This window comes from Periplaneta americana, chromosome 5 (genome assembly GCF_040183065.1).
Source record: "Periplaneta americana isolate PAMFEO1 chromosome 5, P.americana_PAMFEO1_priV1, whole genome shotgun sequence".
Taxonomy (NCBI): domain Eukaryota; kingdom Metazoa; phylum Arthropoda; class Insecta; order Blattodea; family Blattidae; genus Periplaneta; species Periplaneta americana.
In genome coordinates, this window is record NC_091121.1 from 19,545,124 (window position 1) to 19,565,936 (window position 20,813).

Consider the following 20,813-nt stretch of genomic DNA (forward strand, 5'->3'; position numbering starts at 1 on the left):
AGGAAATTTCTTCCAAGCATAATGCATTATTTCAGCACTTATAGTCAGACTAAGCCAGTCTGGTTGGAGGGATCACATAAATCAGTAGTGTAGAGTTGTAAGCTCCAAAACCGGTTGTGGAGCTAGAGAGTGCAGTCGGAGCGTGAACTTGCTTATGTCTGTGGAAACACCGGAGCACACATCGAGTCATAGTGGATCGCTCCGCTCCCTTTAATCTCTGTCTGACAACAGTGACATAAATGATTATGCACAAGAGCTTTCAGAATGAGCCACTTCATAAATGACGGACGTTATAATACACATCCTTTCTAAAGTGATGCATGTCATTTACCTTATAGTAGATTTGACATTTCCATTTTTTATTGCTTCTAATTTCTTATTACAACATTTATGGCGTCAAGGAATGAAACGATACAAAAATATATTTGTAGACATTCAAGGGCAAAGAATGGTGCCACTTAAAAATGAGCATGAATAAGCCTAATTCTGTGTATGTAAATTTCTCAATGTGAGAAACATAGGCTAAACACAATAGCAGATCGCTTGGCCACAGAAATAACTTCTTTCATAATTAATTTCTCTTGGGGCTATTTTCAAAGTTCTGTAATTTGCTTTGTTTCCTTTAATAATATGCACTATATGCTGAATCACACCATAAATTGTACAAATAAAACATAATTTAAATGAGGAGAATCGTTTCAAAATTAGTTTTCTCCAGCTTTTTATTTCTCTATTTCTTAGTTATTTCTTTCTTTACTTCTTTATTTGTTTCTTATTTCTTTACCTACTTAGTTACTAATTTATTTATTTGATTGATTGATTGATTGATTTATTGATTGATTGATTTATTTATTTGATTTGATTGAATTTGATTTGATTGTATTTGATTTGATTTGATTTGCTTTAGTCGGTCGGTCGGTCGGTCGGTCGGTCGGTTGGTTTGGGTTGGGTTGGGTTGGGTTGGGTTGGTCGGTCGGTTGGTTTGGGTTGGTCGGTCGGTTGGTTTGGGTCGGTCGGTCGGTTGATTTGGGTCGGTCGGTCGGTTGGTTTGGGTCGGTCGGTCGGTTGGTTTGGGTTGGTCGGTCGGTTGGTTTGGGTTGGTCGGTCGGTTGGTTTGGGTTGGTCGGTCGGTTGGTTTGGGTTGGTTGGTTTGGGTTGGTTGGTTGGTTGGTTGGTTGGTTGGTTGGTTGGTTGGTTGGTTGGTTGGTTGGTTGGTTGGTTGGTTGGTTGGCTGGTTGGCTGGCTGGTTGGTTGGTTGGTTGGTTGGTTGGTTGGTTGGTTGGTTGATTTATTTATTTATTTGATTTGATTGAATTTGATTTGATTGCATTTGATTTGATTTGATTTGCTTTAGTCGGTCGGTCGGTCGGTTGGTTTGGGTTGGGTTGGGTTGGGTTGGTCGGTCGGTTGGTTTGGGTTGGTCGGTCGGTTGGTTTGGGTCGGTCGGTCGGTTGATTTGGGTCGGTCGGTCGGTTGGTTTGGGTTGGTCGGTCGATTGGTTTGGGTTGGTCGGTCGGTTGGTTTGGGTTGGTCGGTCGGTTGGTTTGGGTTGGTTGGTTGGTTGGTTGGTTGGTTGGCTGGTTGGTTGGTTGGTTGGTTGGTTGGTTGGTTGGTTGGTTTATTTATTTATTTATTTATTTATTTTTTGTGGAATGAAAAGATCCGGTTTGCTGCAACCAACATTTCCTTTTTAAGAGCATATTATGTTGGGAGAATACTAGTTTTCTTACATTACTGTTGCATATTTGAATTCTGCGATAATTAAATGTATAAATAAAATACTACATTTCCAATTTTTCTAGGAATGCAGAAAACACGTTTTGCAACGATACTCCTCAAATAGGCCTATGAAATATAGGCTAAATCAGACCATAAGTTATTCAAATAAAACTCACAACTAAAATACATAGACTGTAAGCTAAATTACGCCATGAGGTACATGTACACACTAAACTCACTACTGAAATACATTAAATGTAGGATAAATCACACCATACGTTGCAGAAATCAAGCCCATAACTGAAATACGTAAAATGTAGGCTAAATCTTCCAATAAGTTGCACAATCAAGGGGAGAATTGAAGCACATGAACTCTATGCTAAATCACACCATGTTATACAAACAAAACTCACAAATAAAATACATGAGATTTAAGCTAAACAACAACATAGATTGCACAAATTACAATCACAACTGACATGCATGAAATGTAGGCTAAATCACACTGTAAGCTGCACAAATCACGCTCCCAACAGAGATAGACAAAATGTAGGCATTTTTAAAGTTTAGAATGTCACTTTCATATCTTTTAGCTTTATTAAAATTTGTATCCAGATAAATATTGACTTCAAGTACTCTAAAAAGTCAATTTTCTAACATCCATTTTCGTCCGAATCAACAAGGTCTTTTTACATTTCAAACTGGCGTCGATCTGATCTTTATCAATGTCTGATCGCAGTGCTGTCTTCACCCTTCCGATGCGACCAAGATTAATCTCTATTTTCATTTCCCCCATACATGATGCATAATTACGGATACTAATGTCATCTGTGGTACTTAATACTATGTTTAATATTAATTTAATAAGTAATAAGATTTGACTATCATGAAACGCTACATACTGTCTTTGATAGATTTAATTATACCCCAGAATACATTCTACATTTCTTTGTTATTTTTTGTTCTACTTAACTCCAGTATTCTTTATTTAATACTTTATTTGTTTTTTTGCAGAAGCACTATGTTTACAGTGTAGTCGCTATGGTGACAATGATATTGCAGACATATTTTGTTAGTCTCTGTGTTATGGAAACTGTTCTACTGATGAATTCGTTACCTAGTGAAGCCAGGGATTGCCGGACAATATCACAATTTAAAACTGAGTTGGAAAGGGGTGTTTTATTGCATAAACTCAAGTTTCAGTAAGTTGCTGGATATGATGCTTTGTATATCAATGTAATAAATTTTCATTATAATTAAATTGTATTGTATGTTATTAACTCCTCTGTTGTCTTTGCTAGTATATAAGTATAACAGTTTTGATTAAACCGTCATTATTTATTTTGTAGATTGTATCACTTAAATGTAAATTTATTGTTAATTTTGTTTCAGATTTTTGTTTATGTTTCACTTTATTTCGATTTTTGGTGATGTGAAAGAGAAGGCCTATTGGCCGTAACTCCTCCAGAATAAAATGAACGAATGAATGAATAAATAAATAAATAAATAAATAAATAAATAAATAAATAAATAAATGAATGAATAAATTAATTAATTAAATTAAATAAATTAATTAAATTAAATAATTTAAATAAATTAAATAAATTAGATAAATAAATTAATTAAATTAATTAATTAAATAAATTAAATAAAATAAATAAATAAAATAAATAAAATAAATAAAATAGATAAATAGAAATAAATAATAATAAATTAATTAAATAAGTAAATAAAATAAATAAGTAAATAAATTAACTAAATAAATTAAATAAATAAATACATAAATTGAATAAATACATACATAAATTAAATAAATAAATACATAAATTAAATAAATAAATAAACAAATAAAATAATGTAATTAATTAATTAAATGAATAAATAAATGAATTAATGAAGAAATGAATGAATGAATGAATGAATGAATGAATGAATAAATAAATAAAATAAATGAATAAATAGAAGATATGAATAAATTAAATAAATAGGCTAAATTAATTTAATTTAATTTAATTAATAAATTATATGAATTAGTAAATAAAATAAATTAAATAAATAAATAAATGAATAAAATAAATAAATAATTAAATAAATAAACTAATTAACAAATTAATTAAATAAGTTAATGAAATAAATAAATGAAATGAACAAATTAAATAAATTAATTAATTAAATAAATAAATTAAATAAATAAATAAGTAATTTATATGTATATAAATACGTAAGTAAATGTATAAGTACATAAATAACAAAATAAATAAATAAACAAACAAATAAATACCGTAATTTAATAAATAAGTTAACAAATAAGTAAAGAAGATATTGTTAACAGAAAATGAGAGAACTGAGATTTTGATGATAGGATTTTGTGATAGAAGTATGGGCACTTTTTAGCAAAATTCATCGAAATCGGCCACCTACTGTATTTCTTAGTCAACTGTGTGTAGAATAAAAAACGAAATTCAGAGAATATAAACATGACAGAGAACTAAAATGATCAACTATGTATGTATGTTCTTTGTGGGGGGACAATAAAAATTGTATATTCCTGTAGAATATAGATACACGGGCGAAAGAATGGGTAGACAGACAAGCAGTCAGACAGTGGACGGACACGCACAAAAGCGGATAGACAGAAAGATGGAATGGCTAAGACAAGCATATAGACGCACGAATTCATGGACACACAGACAGGCAGAAAAGATGACGAACAGAGAGATATAGGCTTATATGTTTCTGTATTTCAATTTACAGTACCTGATACCAAAGTTGTCACTGTCTTCGTAACTGTGTAGAGATGCAGCTTAAATCAAACTGAAGTGTTTGGTTTGAATTCCCAAATCGTTACAAAATTCAATGGCGATCCTCGTTATTTATTTGTGTCAAGGAATGTTGACATGATTGGACCATATTTTAACAAGAGTTATAAATTTTAAATTACATAATTTATCAATCCGATTCGAGATAATAGCAGCAATAAACTTTTGTAGACGAACTAGAAACAAACTTTAAAATACGGTATTACTATATCTGAATCGGACGAAAATTGTCTTACTATTGAATTGGTGAATCGTGAAAGTAACTAACTACACTTTGTGTGGTTTTCGGTAAATTGAAAAAAGGTCGGAAAGGTAGGTTTTTAATTTTTACGTTTATTTTATTTTCCAGGGTGGTAGCCATAACTTATAACTGGGAAAGAACTAATGTCGTAATAAATCTCCTTACAGACATCTCCTGGAACTTCATGAGATATTTTGTTGTAACCTCTTGCAGCCTGAGACCAAAAGTGAAAACCCTTTTCTGTGGTATAGAGTGACGGCGTATGAAAGCGGTTTTCTTACCTTTACCGGGAAAGTCTTAACTGATCATTACTACATCATTATAAAGCAATTAATAAACATTTTTGATGATGGCTAGTTTGAAATCATAGTCTATGAAAAATGAGTTGCTATGAATTATTCTACGGAAAATTGTTTAATAATGCTAATTTTACAACACAATTTACATTTCAGTTGGCACTGTTGCACAAATATGGCATATTGTTTACAATTCTGACTAACAAGAAACATTATTTATAATTCTGGTTATAAAAAGTAAATATATTTTACTCTTTAGAGTTCAGAATTGTTTAGAGGATTTCTATTTTTTGCTATAATAGTAAATAAGAACTATTGTGCGTACTTCGAAGCAGCGGTTCGGGAGTCGAAGATGCGGAACAACAAATGACATTCTAAGTTGCAATGTGACGACCCCAGAAGAAAAAAAATCGAACTGATGAGACATTATTCTAACATAGGTTCATTCTGAAGTTGAATAACATCATTTGGATGTGTAGTAAAAATTATAAAAAATACTATTATAACGGAATAATTTATTTTACGTATTACATTGTACAGGAAATTTGTTATTACGGAACATTTCATACTATATATATATATATATATATATAATCTATGTATGGATAATCTATGTATATTTTTTGTTGTTCTGTGTAAAATTTGTGAATTAAAATATGAATCAGACTGTCAAAAACAACATAAATTATTAAAACAAATATTATTTAATTTTACATAACCAAAGATATTCTCGTTACATAAACATTTGTACATGAAATTGATTATTATACTCTTGTGCAAGTGAATGTGGGATAAGCGTTATCTAATAAGAAACTATCGTTACTATCTGCACTACAACTGGATAATATCAAGGAAGTTATGACGTCACTGTACAAGTTCATGTAACAGAGGAGAATGAACTGAAAATGGAAGAGTTTACTATTTATGTACGAAGAAGTAGATTCAAAATATATTAATTTAATTACTTAGTACTTCTTGTCATCGAACAGTGTCCCCTTAATGTATAAGCGAGTTCCTGAATATTGGCACCGAACATATTCCTTAAAAAAAAACTACTTATAAACTTTCAAGGTATGAATTGTGCAAATTCTTCAATTCCAATAGTTCTGCGAGCACTGAAACTTTCTCTTAAAAATATGTCAATTTTATTTATTTATCCCAAGTCACAATGGAAGTGCTGAGAGAGCATTTTCCCTAATATCTGCTCAATGGACAAAAGAACGAAATCGCATGCTAACGGAGACAGTCAGAGGTATCATCATGGTGAAATATAATTTCAAGGACATGTCCTGTGAAGAGCTCCATAGTTATTTGTTACAAGATATAAGTTGGTCCCTTCAGGCTCTTGTGCACAAAATGGACTCCACCGATAAGTAGGGTACAGATGTAATACAGATCCAGCAACTAGTGAGAAAACTAGGTGAGCCATTGTTTTTACAAGGGTTGGATAAAAAGTTATGGCAACACTGCTGTCACAAGACGATGGTGCGTTCGAGAGCTGCCAGCTGTGCGGACATGAACAAGGACTGTTAGATGAGTTTGTGCAGCCAGCGGTGACAGTACTCTGTCAATCTACTGCAGTGTGTAAAACGATGACTTTCACAGGGATAGTGGGAGTGCCCTAAGACCATATTTACAAAACTAGAGCAACGTTCCTGCATCAAAATTGATGTGGCACGAGATCGTAGTGCACAAGAATGTTTTCAGGGACTGCGTGAAGCACCACCACCTTCGTCCAGCGCTCAGGAGAAAGCGACGACACTTGGTGGTACAGTACCCCATCATTCTTCATAACAATGCAAGGAGTCACACCGCTGCTGCTGTCAAGGACCTCTTGCGCCGCTGGCAATGGGAAATTCTGGAACATCCACCGTACTCACCTCATATGAGTCCATGCGATTACGATCTCTTCGCCAAAGTGAAAGAATAAATGTGAGGGACCCGGTGCAATACCAGAGATGAACTTATCCGTGCTATAGAGCAGTCAATGCGGAACACCAACAAAGATGGACGCGCTGATGGTGTACGACGTCTTCCAAACATTTGGCAAAAGGTGATAAATAAGGGGGGGGGCGACTATATTTAAGGTACGTAAATGTTGTACCCCTGTGAATAAAGTCATGTCAGAATTATCGAAGTGTTGCCATTACTTTTTATCCAACCTTTTGTGTCTTTAATTTCGTTCATATAAATTTTTAAAAAGTCCTCTTATTTTAGATTCCATGTCCTCCTATAGAATTTCTTCTCAAGGTACCCTAATCCTAAATTACACTTCATAATCTACCACTGTGAAAGTCTGAAGTCTTAAGAATTCGTCTTTCTTCTCACAAACATGTTGCGAAGGATTAACATCAGAATTGTTTCCACTCAAGTACGTATTCAGACATCGTCGTGAGTGCGAGGTTTCTTGGATTTTGGATGCCACAATGAAACTCTATGTAAGACGTAGTGGTGAGCTCTACGCAGACCACGCCAGATGTACTGCGCCCTGTACTCCAGAAAAAGCACTGCCAAGGCTACCAGCACCGCGACGCTCAGAAATATTAAAACTGGCGCCACCTGCACGAACTGCACCACGGGGTTGGGAGTCGTCCAGGTGGAGAAGAGCGAGGGTAAGAACTTGGAGTGCAGTCTCTTCAAAAGGCCGTTCGTCTTCATCTTCATAATTCTGTGAACACGCACGTTCGTAAACTGATAATGTGCTCCTTTGCGTTTGCTCTAATTTATTTCGAAGACTGATTATACAGGATCATCCTATAATCTTCTGACCAGAACTGTGGCGGGAATTCCCGCAGCCGATAAGGGAACGCCTACGGTCGGACGGGGAAGTGGGCGGACTGGGCTAACTGGTTTTGACCTGATTCTCACGCAACAGTGTTTTTGAACAGTGCAAGAAACTATACATGTATAGTGTGCTAAGAATAAATGGAAAATAATAGGCCCAATTATTGTGCTCAACATTGGGTGTTTATTTACGATTCGTGTCCGTACAGAATCCGTTTCTATTGTCAGGAGATTATTTCAAGAGAAATTCCCAAGTGATCGAGTTCCAAGTCGTGATCTCTGGCAATCATTAAAATACAAAGTGTACAAGACGAATCCACACACTTTAGACCAGGCCTGCACAAACAGCGCTCAACGAGCGCGCGCGTTCCTTCGGAGCGGGGGAACGGTGTTTACCGCTCGCCGAAACGGAGAGGAAGATCAAAGACGTTTTATAGTTTAGAAAGATACGTTAGAATGACATAGACTTGCTATAGGTAGAGGAGAGGGAAACGACCACTCAGCTATTTGGTGGAGTGCAGTGTGTAGACTTATTCTCAGTAACTGTTTCACGTTGCTTACCTACTGCTACAGTACAGTATGGAGGAATCTAAAAGACGGAACGTAACATTTAACGATTTACAGCTCGAACTTATTGATCTTCAATGTGACCTAAGAGCTATGTGAATAATACTACTAGCCTGGTTGAGTTTTACAAGACTAAACATTAGCAATAATATCCACGACTACACAGGCTGGATGTGAAAATGATTGCTATGTTTGGCTCAACATTTATATTTGTGAGCAACTGTTTTCTATAATCAACATTAATAAAGGCAGACATCGAACATCTGTAACTGATGTTTCATTATGATCAGTAGGCTGCTGTTCCTTTCAGCTGCCAACAGCATAAAACCCCGTTTTGATGTACTGATAAATAAAAATATAACAAAATTATATGTACATTTAAGTAGCTATAGAATTTCTATTACATCTGTAAAATAAATATTTCTTTATTAATTAATAATAGTCCAAGATAGTTTTGCAAACACTGAACGGGAATTCATTTCATAAGCACTCGTAATAGTACTTTCTTTTGCGTATATTTTGTACGAGATCACCCCTTCTTCCAGTCCACCCTTATACAGAGCGCAGCTATTATCTGCATTCCGCTCGTGAGCTGTGAGCCGGCTCGGAGAGCGCAAACCTCGTGCAGGCCTGCTTTAGACGAACTGAAGGATAACTACCGCCAAGAGATCAATTCAAATTGTCAAAGAGAACTAAGAAAGGTGATGAGTAGACAGCGGGAAAAAGCCATTCGGATGTGAAGGTAACTACAACGCGAGTAGTTTGTCTCGTCAGAGGGTTGTTGTTTACGTTAGCACAGTAGGCATACTAGAGGCGCGTCCAGGTAAGAACTGTTTTCGAATCGATGATTCAGAAGGTGCCTGATATTTTGTGTACTTTCTATAAACCTTTAAAGTGAGGATTGTCTAACGTTTTGAATGGAATATTGCAACTTATCGTCATTCGACACAAATCCTGGCTAAAGTTATATTTCATACTAGCCGTACCCGTGCGCTCCGCTGCACCCGTTAGAAATAAATATAAAGTAATTGCATAATTAAAATAGGACATTTGATCCAGGGAACATTCGTGTTTGATAGAAGGATAAATCGTTTAATATGTTACTTAATTTAAATTACATCCAAATAATTAAAATGCGATCATTTTGGTCCAGAGACCACTCATTGGTGCAATGACAATTCCTTTAACATGCTTCTAATTTTTATTACATGCAACCAAAGTTTAATGAACATTGACATCATTTAGATTTAATGTGTATACTTTATTTTACTTGTTATAGGTTTCCATTGAATTATGGTAATAACTTAATTTTAACCCTTGTTTTCTACGTATTCAGTAAATGGCGTTTGGCCCACTATGGTTCTGAACCCTTCAAATAACTTAAATTATATTATATAATATTACATAGGCTATATTATATTATATTATAATATAATATAATATCAGAAGTTACTGTAATAACATTATAGCATTATGTCCATCTAGAGAAACTACACTTTCCAATGGTGAAATAATAATTAATTATACAAATCGGTTAATTTAGCTTCCGATATTACTTCATACAAACACAGAAACATTCTCTGTAGTCTAATCTTTCATAGCTTTCGATTGTTGCTGTCCAAGGCCCCTTATAGACGAAGTCATTTGTTTTGTATTTCATTGTACGGCCTTAAATATCATTAAATATCAGCCCTATCAAAATTTTTCAAGGAATAAAACTTATCGAAAATTAGTTTTAAAGGAACTTTTGTTATGTAACATTTTTCACAAAAACCAATAATAAGCGAGATATTTTGATTTATTTAATTCAGGCCCCCTTATAATCCCCCTTTTAAATAATGTATTTTGAATGCCATGTAGCCTAAAATCTAAGTTACAACCAACATAATTTATATTCCAATTTTCATCGAAATTCGTTCAGCCATTATCGCATGAAAAGGTAAAATACAGACAGACAGACAGACAGACATACAAACAAAAATTTCCAAAAAGCGATTTTCGGTTTCAGGGTGGTTAATTATATATGTTAGAACCAATTATTTTTGGAAAATCGAAAATTACCAGAAAAATTTCGGCTACAAATTTATTATTAGTATAGATTTGAGGCGGAATTTGAACTTGAACCCTTATTTTCTTCTAACATAGAGCGACATTTTTCCTGTGTATTACGTTTATGTTCTATCGATTGTTTTGTTATCCTTTTTAATGCACACATACATAACCGACATTTAATTGTTTCACCAGTATCACTACTAAAAATATGGACACATATTCTTGTATTAAAGAATACACCCTATGTTTTTAACATCTGTCTTCGGCATTATGATCACTTCACCGAACACAGATTAATAATATGTTACGTATCTCAATGTTCTCTGTTCACGTACGGACGAGGACTGACTGAGATCTCAGAGTGGCAGTTGTTTTCGGTGTTCGCGTGGTGCTCTCTGCGGACGGTACCGTGTTGTAGCTACCTACTTGGGATGCATGCACACCTCATGACATAGTCTATGCGTACAATACTTGTAAACAGTAAACATGACTTTTATTTGACTTTTTTTCCGCTGTCTAGTGATGAGTAATTTCCTAGGCAGATGTCAGAAATGTGTAGAAAATGGAGGCAGGCAGTTCCAGCATCTCCTTGCGTGACATGAGTGAGTACGTAATTTTTAAAATGCAATAGAATTTATTAGGCAGCTACTCTAGCATAACAGATAACCGCTCAACCACGGGCTCGTGTAGCTATTGCCCGGCTGGGCCGATGCGAAGCGATAACACAATCCCTGCCGCAGCTCTAGTCAGACGAAAACTGGATGATCCAGTATTACCTACATATGAGTATTACTAGTGAGCTATTCCATCTCAAATCGACCGAAATATAGAGAAAATTGACCTTGCAATTTCTAAATACAATGAAATTTTTTTTCTACGTAGAGAACTATGATACAATGCTTTGTGCAAAGTTTGAGGCATCAGAACTTCATAGTGTTTAAATTAAAAATATTTAAATTTATCGTATTTTCATAAAATTAGCAAATATATTGAATAAGCAGTCGAGGACAGCCGATAAGGGGTAGTCCTCCAGCTTGGGGGTTGGGCGAAGGGCTAACAACCCATCACCGTAAAAAAACAGCTTGTTACGAAACCTAACAATAAGCCTCGGAATGGGACTGATTCTCTGGCACGACCACAGCAAAGGAATAAGGTTTTGAGATTTGGTACATGGAACGTAACTAGTCTTTATAGAACAGGAGGGGTAAGGATGAGGTGAATATGTTAGGAGAAAAATCCACAAACGATTAGGGAAAACACGGAAATTTTACTTGAAGCAAGTAAAGAGATAGGGTTGGAAGTAAATCCCGAAAAGACTAAGTATATGATTATGTCTCGTGACGAGAATATTGTACGAAATGGAACTATAAAAGTTGGAGATTTATCCTTCGAAGAGGTGGAAAAATTCAAATATCTTGGAGCAACAGTAACAAATGTAAATGACACTAGGGAGGAAATTAAACGCAGAATAAATACGGGAAATGCCTGTTATTATTCGATTGAGAAGCTTTTGTCATCTAGTCTGCTGTCAAAAAATCTGAAAGTTAGAATTTATGAAACAGTTATATTACCATTTGTTCTGTATGGCTGTGAAACGTGGACTCTCACTTTGAGAGAGGAACAGAGATTCAGGGTTTTTGAGAATAAGGTGCTTAGGAAAATATGTGGGGCTAAGAGGGATGAAGTTACAGGAGAATGGAGAAAGTTACACAACGCAGAACTGCACGCATTGTATCCTTCACCTGACATAATTAGGAACATTAAATCCAGACGGTTGAGATGGGCAGGGCATGTATCACGCATGGGCGAATCCAGAAATGCATATAGAGTGTTAGTTGGGAGGCCAGAGGGGAAAAGACCTTTGGGGAGGCCGAGACTTAGATAGGAAGATAATATTAAAATGGATTTGAGGGAGGTGGGATATGATGGTAGGGACTGGATTAATCTTGCTCAGGGTAGGGACCAATGGCGGGCGGCAATGAACCTCCGGGTTCCTTAAAAGCCAGTAAGTAAGTAAGCAACTTTAAACTGTTGTAGCTCCGAAACCCTTTCACCCAATGATCAAAATCATGGTTTATTTTGATGCTGAGAAATTAAAGTTTATATTGACATGTAAACAGTTTTTCTTACTTTTTATGGAAATGGAAAAATTTAGATTTTTCCTCATTAAGACGCCTTTGCCCACGAAAAAATATTTTTAAAATATATGGTTAGATTCCTCATTGAAAGTAAAAATAAACACACATTTTTTACTGGTGCACCGTTGATAAGAAAATATTGAAAATATCAAATAAAGAAAATAAATAGTACGCGCGTGAACTAACGAGCTGACTGTGAGAAGGGAGCTACCCGAGACAAGCAAGGCCAGGAGACAGACACGTGATGTTTCGTCTAGTAGCGCATAGCTGGGCTAGCTTTCATAAACACAGGAGTAAAATGACGCCCAACGCTTGCTTATCATCATCTCTCGGCCAGTGCGTGCGGTACTGCGCCGTTCAAGTCTAGACGTGTGAAAATAATTTATTTAATACCCTCGAAACTTATTGCCGTACCACTAAGCAAGCAATGCCGAATTCCTCTTAATAATGCAAGGTTTTTTCTCAATATTTCTTTACATTTTTACAAATGATCAAAAATCCTAAAAACGAGTAAAATCAGATTATCTGTCTCTTTGTGTATAATAAAAATAAGGATTACTTCTTAACATAACCTACCAAATGTCAGCTTCAAAATGAGCTCTCGTTCAATGTTCTACAGTAAATGGTTCTAGAGTTCTGAGCGCTGAAAGAGGCTTGTTTTTATAAAATACGCTAAATTTGTCGCTCAATAATACGAAAACTGCTTGACTTTCTATAGTATATTTTTGCAAATGCACTCTCCTCAGCACCTTCTGTAAATACGAAAAGAATTAGAGTATAAAAAAATGTGAGGTTTTTCACTGGTCGATTTCATATGGAATAGCCCATATTGTGCTTTTTCCAAGTGTTACTACAAAAATGTTTTATAAAACGAGAACTGTACGTGGTAACCAGCCCCGTATTTAGTTTGGGATACTCGCACAGACACGAAAAAACGTTTGCTATTCGCACCAAATAACCTATGCAAATCTTAGACATTAATTACCAATCAAACTGTAAATAAAGTGGCATGTAACAATTTGACGTATGCTGGAATCTAAAACAGGCAGCTGCAAATGAGAAAAATAGTTATTTTTTACTAATGGTGAGCATTTTACTGTTTATCATTCACCTATACGAAGCCAGCTGTGTAGACCAATTTACCAACAGATTCGTTGCCCAGGATGCGACATAGGACGCTACACTCGCGATGAGATGAGATGAGATGAGATGAGATGAGATGAGATGAGATGAGATGAGATGAGATGAGAGATGAGATGAGATGAGATGAGATGAGATGAGAGATGAGATATGAGATGAGAGGAGAGTTAAGATGAGAGATGAGATGAGATGAGATGAGAGATGAGATGAGATGAGAGATGAGATATGAGATGAGAGGAGAGTTGAGATGAGAGATGAGATGAGATATGAGATAAGATGAGAGATGAGATTAGATGAGATGAGATATGAGATGAGAGATGAGAGAAGAGAAGAGATGAGACGTGATGAGATATGAGATGAGATGAGATGAGATGAGATGAGATGAGATGAGATGAGAGCTGAGATGAGATTAGATGAGATGAGATTAGATGAGATGAGATATGAGATGAGAGATGAGATGAGAGAAGAGATGAGACGTGATGAGATATGAGATGAGAGATGAGATTAGATTAGATTAGATGAGAGATGAGAGATGAGATGAGATGAGATATGAGATGAGAGGAGAGTTGAGATGAGAGATGAGATGAGATATGAGATAAGATGAGAGATGAGATATAAGATGAGAGATGAGATGAGACGTGATGAGATATGAGATGAGATGAGATGAGATTAGATGAGATGAGAGACGTGATGAGATATGAGATGAGATGAAATGAGATTAGATTAGATTAGATTAGATGAGATGAGATATGAGATGAGATGAGAGCTGAGATGAGATGAGATTAGATTAGACGTGATGAGATATGAGATGAGATGAGATGAGATGAGATGAGATGAGATGAGATGAGATGAGATGAGATGAGATGAGATGAGATGAGATGAGATATGAGATGAGATATGAGATGAGATATGAGATGAGATGAGATGAGATGAGATGATGATGATGGAGATTAAATGGAATGCCACAGGGGAACCGGAGCTACCGGAGAAAATTCCTGTGTTATGTCCTTAATACGTACTGTTACAGTAATAAATTCCTTCTGTGTCGATATGACTTCACTAGAGATGAACAACGATCGAGAAAACGAGACTAACAGCCCCCGCAAAGCCGAAAACCCGCACGACAATGTTGTATTACGTCGCGTCCTTGGCATAAAGACTGCTTGTGAGTGTTTCGAGACTCGATATTCATCATCTCCCGAAGTCCCGAAGTTAAGCAGCCTTGAATCGCCACAGTTGTTTATACCTGACTGAGCTTATATCTACTTTAGCAACTGTTATATAGATTATGTATAAACAATCAAATAGCCTATTTGAAACATTTCTACCTTTCGGTGTATAATAATCCGTTCCCCAATCTTTATTTCATTACTAGGACCTTATTAAAAGGCTAGGAATTTTCTTTTCATATGTTTAAGATCAAGTGTGCAATCTCAAGTAAAAAGATATTAATGTCATGTTTTATGTTTCTTAGAAATGCAAATTTATTTGAGAATTGTTTTTTTCTATTTATATTACCATAAGTAATATCATATAATAGAATCAGAACATTTTGATAACTAAGATACTGTTCTGTTTTGTCTTTTTGTCTCATTTAAACATTTATAATGTTATTTATTTCAATGAAGTATGTTATTCAAAGTTACGAAATTTTTCCACGTCGACCAAATACTATTTCGAGAATGACGAGCGAGACTCGAAGCGCAGCGAGAATGACGAGCCGAGACTCGAAAGGCAAATGCAGCGAACACAGCGAGCGAGAGCGGCAGTTAGTATTGTTCTTCTCTAGACTTCACTCTGTACATACTCCACATACTCTGTTTGCATTGAGGATATCATTTTATATCATTAGAATTACAAATCTTAAAGTGACATTTACAGCACGTTTCTATACTCAAGTCCGAACTTACATGTAATTGAAGATTCCTCTGTACGGACTGTTTTTGACAGACGTGATGGCCAGGGATCCAGGGATGTACATGTGAGGGATCTTCATGACCTCACAGCCAAGTCTTCCCGACTCTTCCAGATCAGTGTACGTCATATATGCGTATTTTGGAAATTTACACAGCTTTTGGAATCCCTCCTCATCAGTAACGGGGTAATTCTTTTGATTTGGTTCTATCATTTTCTTGTAGATGTTCTTCATGACTGGATCGATGGAATGCTGAAACAATACAATAAGAATGAATAGATGGTTCTAAGGCCGTTAAGTTTTCGAGTACTTTATATTGACAAAATGTTATCTTCTCCGATTCAAGGCAGGAACAGTGTCACTAGGTTTACAACACCATGCCAAAGACTCATCCTTGATACTATACAAAGTGGAAGTGGAATAATCCTGCAGACTGAAAGGGACGATAGGGTACACTTAAATGAATAGAAAACCTATATTACGTGTTTTTCAAAAGTCCTAATCTGCAAAAATGGCAACGTGCGTAGTAAGGAAGAGAAATGGTACGTGAATAAAGTTCCAATTGACTGTGTTTCCAGATTCAAATACCTAGGACTGATAATAAACAGTAGGGGAAATTGGAAGTTGCAAAATGAATTGGCACTGAATAAAGGTAAAAATGCACTCCAAGCAGTAGACAGATGCCTAAATAAATGGCCGAATATTGGGGTGAAGAATTTGGTCAACATCTATAATGCACTAGTAGAATCAAAGATATTATATAATATTGAGATCTGGGGTAGTAGGTTATCCAGCAGAAACATCGATAAATTAAGAGCCAAAATGTGTAAAAAATTTCTAGGAATACCGGAGAATGCTTCTAACCTGGCAGCGATACTAGAGATGGGAACCGATTCGAGTCTGGGAATTATTCTAGAAAGAAAAATCAAATATTTAGGTAATATTCTGTGTAGGAATAATTCGGCAGTTATGAAAACATGTATCTTCTGTATGAAAGCCACTAATTGGCTGAAGGAGCTGGAACGAGAAATAAGCATTAGGTCTAAATTGGCTATGGAGAGAACTAGGGTCTATAAACACGAAAACTATTGGAAGTATAGTAAAAGAGAGGGTAAACGAAATTTCGAGACAAGATATTTTTAGTAATATTAAAGACCTAGGATCACTAAAATACTATAGGGAGATTAAGCAGTTTTGGGAACAGGAAGAATATGTTAGAGTAAATTCAAGGGAAGAGAGAACGGGAATGGCATGGTGGAGATTAGGTATCTGGAGACTCAAGAATAAAAGAGGGAACGTACAGAAGGATAAATGTCCTTTGTGTGGACTAGCTGAAGACTCAATGCATATTGCGCTAAAGTGTCAGGCAACGAATGATTTGAGACACAGTTGGGTAGATAAAAAATTTCTACAAATAAACGCTATAGTAGCTTATAAAAAAATGAATGGTCACCTAAACGCCAGCAATTTGCATAAATTAGGAAAATTTCTTCTTAGAGTTAAAATTAGATGGGAAGAGAAAGTCAAAGCTCTAACGGAGATGGAATTATAAATGTTGAGTAGTCACACGATAAGAAACTACGAAGAGTAGTCAATGAAGGTAACAGAATAATTCTTGAGAGATTGAGCAGAAAATGAAAAAGCTAAGGTAGGAGTTTTAAATACAAGAGCTATACTTATTATTAGTTGTGTATTATTATTATTATTATTATTATTATTATTATTATTATTATTATTATTACTATTATTATTATTATTAGTATTATTGTAAACAGAGGACGCTTATAGGTCCAATATGTATTACTTTGTGTTATATTTGTATTCAGAGTGATGGCGGATTAAGAACTGGAATACATCTAATCCGCCATGACGTGAACAATGATTGATTAAATAAATAAATAAATAAATAAATAAATAAATAAATAAATAAATAAATAAATAAATAAATAAATAAATAAATAAATAAATAAATAAATAAATAAATAAATAAATAAATATTACGTGTTATGATTAAATGCACGGTTAATTAGAAAATTAAGTTGGAATTTTCAGCAGTCTGGCAACATCGCCGGTAACTCCTCTCTCATCTCGTAATAACAGATGTAGCCAAGGAACTCAGGTCTGTCCCCCTAGATAAACTGTACATTCCACTCCTCTCTCGGCTACGACGTTGCAATTCGCTCGCATTGTTCAGTTGCTTGAAATTAGTGGTTTTTAAATTAAATTTACACTATTGAAATATGCCAGAGGGATAAATAATTCTTTATTTTAGAGTTTTTATCAATATGGACAAAAATCACGACCTTACTCGTAATAGTTACCGAGTAAGAGTGTGTTAAACATTTGTTAAAAAACTTTTTTCTGAGAACTTTTCTATGAACTTTCCACCAGTATGCTATTACACTTTTTTGTTACATACAACATGAGCTATTCACTCCGTAAATCTGCAGGGTTATTTCACTACCACTCTGTATAATATTGGTACTCACTTTGAAGTACCATATGAAGGCCGAGTTTGCCACCATTTCCAAGTTGTACGTTCCGTCCTCCAGGAACTCCTTGAAGCTCGTGAAGGGAAACCTTCTTGTTTCTCTTGTTGCCAAGAAGGAAATAAGGAATGCGGAGTAACCCGCCATCACCACGACTGCAGTGAGGTACGATGTCAAGTACACCACTCGACAGGACAGTGTTCGCGGCGTCGAGCTCTGTCCTGCAAGACAAGCCCATTCACCGACATATCGCAGTGTGAACAATGAGGACATTCAGCATGGATTTGTTTGCTTTCCTTGTGCTTTAATAGTGACAAATCAGCTGACGTACACACGTATAGGCCTAGTATACAGTATTAGGCTCTGCTCACTCACTATAATGCACTCAATTTCACTGTAATTCTAACAAATAACGAGCATATTACACTACAGTCTACTAGTGAAGTCCTTACGCCTATTTTTAAGAACAGTTGTGATTGTTCATAAATCTTTTATAAGCCTTTTACTTTTTAGTGGAAAAACGTTTGGGTTTGGGTTTGGGTTTGGATTTGGGTTTGGTTTGGGTTGTTTCTTTACTTACTTGTTTACTTACTTACTTATTTACTTACTTACTTATTTACTCATTTATTTACTTATTTATATACTTATTTTTTTACTTATTTTTTACTTATTTTGTTATTTATTTATTATTTACTTATTTATTTATTTATTTAGTTATTTATTTATTTACTTATTTATTTATTTACTTATTTATTTATTTACTTATTAATTGTATTGTATTGTATTGTATTTATTAACATTCCATGGTATTCATACATTGCTTACAGCTAGAATATGGAACAAGTCAAAAAACTTAATACTATTATAAAATCTCAATTTATAGTCACAGTCTAGATGAAATATATACAGACAAGATTTACAATATAGTCTACTAGTACAACACATAGTTTTAGTATCAATTTCATGAAGTGTTATTGAATGTCATGAATTCACCTACAGAATAGAAGGCGTGAGAAATTAGGTACTTCTTTAATTTGGCCCTAAATAATTTTATGTTTTGAGTTTCATTTTTTATATCGATAGGGAGGCTATTAAAAATTTTTACTGCCATATAACGCACTCCTTTTTGATATCACGATAGACTTGCCGATGGAGTATGAAAGTCATTTTTTTGACGTGTATTTATGCAATGAACTGTTGAATTAATTACAAAGTTTTCACGATTACATACGAGAAAGACTATTAATGAAAAGATATACTGACAAGCCATGGGCATTATTTGTAGTTTTTTGAAAATAGTCCTACACGATTCCCTAGATTTGGCACCTACTATTATTCTAATTACTCTTTTTTTGTAATAGAAATATATTGTTACTATCTGTGGAATTTCCCCAGAATATTATTCCAAAACTCATTACCGAGTGGAAGTATGCAAAGTATATTGTTTTTAAGGTATTGATATTTACTATATTTTGCATAGATCTAATAGCAAAACAAGCTGAATTTAGTTTGGGGGTAATTTCTTTAATATGATTTTTCCAATTTAACACATTATTTACTTACTTATTTATTTGCTTATTTATTTATTTACTTATTTATTTATTTACTTACTTATTTATTTATTTACTTACTTATTAATTTGTTTACTTAGTAATTTATTTACTTATTTATTTATTTATTTACTTACTTATTTATTTACTTATTTATTTATTTACTTATTTGTGCATTTACTTATTTATTTATTTATTTACTTATTTATTTATTCACTTATTTATTTATTTACTTATTTACTTACTTACTTTCTTATTTATTTATTTATTTACTTACTTAGTTACTCACTCACTCACTCATTTATTTATTTATTTAATTGCTAGTAAGTTTGAAATGAATACAAGTTAATACATTGAAAGATAAACTAGCCCACTCCTGAATGAGGAGATTCCAATACAGACAAAAATTAAATTAAATTTGGAGTGAATACAGATTAAAAAGTGATTAATATGTTTAAACCCAAATTATAAATCCAATACAATATTTTCATTCTTTTTTATTAATTTGGTGAGGATTCGTGGTTAAAATTATATTAGAATAAAATTTGTTTAATAATCTGGGACCTTGACTCATGCTATGATAAAAAGCTGCATTGGTTTCACATTTACTTTCGGACAAACGCAGAGAACTGGACTGGACTGAAATAATGATCTATTTTGCATACAACATCACATGTTGTTATTTCTTACATAATTGCAATGCAGCTTAGGGGTAGGAAGGTAAATAACAATGTATTGTGACAGCGACGTGAGATTCGAACTCACAACCAGCGTCCCGCATGAAAGCAGATCGCACAGGCTCCACGGAACATTGAGTGACGTCGCGCGGTGGAGAGAAGAGAGAGGGTGTATTACGTCACGCGACGAGTTTGCGCGCGCAACTGGTGCTGGTAGAGAGGAGAGGGCTCTGGATTTCTCTGGAATGCCATCTCTAGAGACGGGTCGAACTTTCGAGGCTACGTCGCTGTAGTTATAAATTACGGTCGCGAAGGAACGACAGCAGTTTCAGTTTCAGAGTTTTCAGTTATTCAGTCAGTGAGAAAGCCAGAGCAAGCAAGCCAGCCGGAGTTCGACTCGAGTGTGCGTCCGCATCTGCGTCAGCA

General features: G+C 34.7%; 1 protein-coding gene across 1 annotated transcript in view; it reads right to left on the reverse strand.

Annotated features, from left to right (window-relative positions):
- Positions 1-5,684: 5,684 nt before the first annotated feature.
- The window catches only part of LOC138699509 (probable glutamate receptor), a 27,574-nt gene continuing 12,445 nt past the window's right edge, over positions 5,685-20,813 (reverse strand). The window contains exons 6-8 of the mRNA XM_069825450.1: positions 18,161-18,381; positions 15,667-15,923; positions 5,685-7,743 (exon numbers count right to left, since the gene is read on the reverse strand). Coding sequence (XP_069681551.1) covers positions 7,455-7,743; positions 15,667-15,923; positions 18,161-18,381 — 767 coding nt within the window. The 3' untranslated portion in view covers positions 5,685-7,454. The remainder of the gene's footprint in view (positions 7,744-15,666; positions 15,924-18,160; positions 18,382-20,813) is intronic.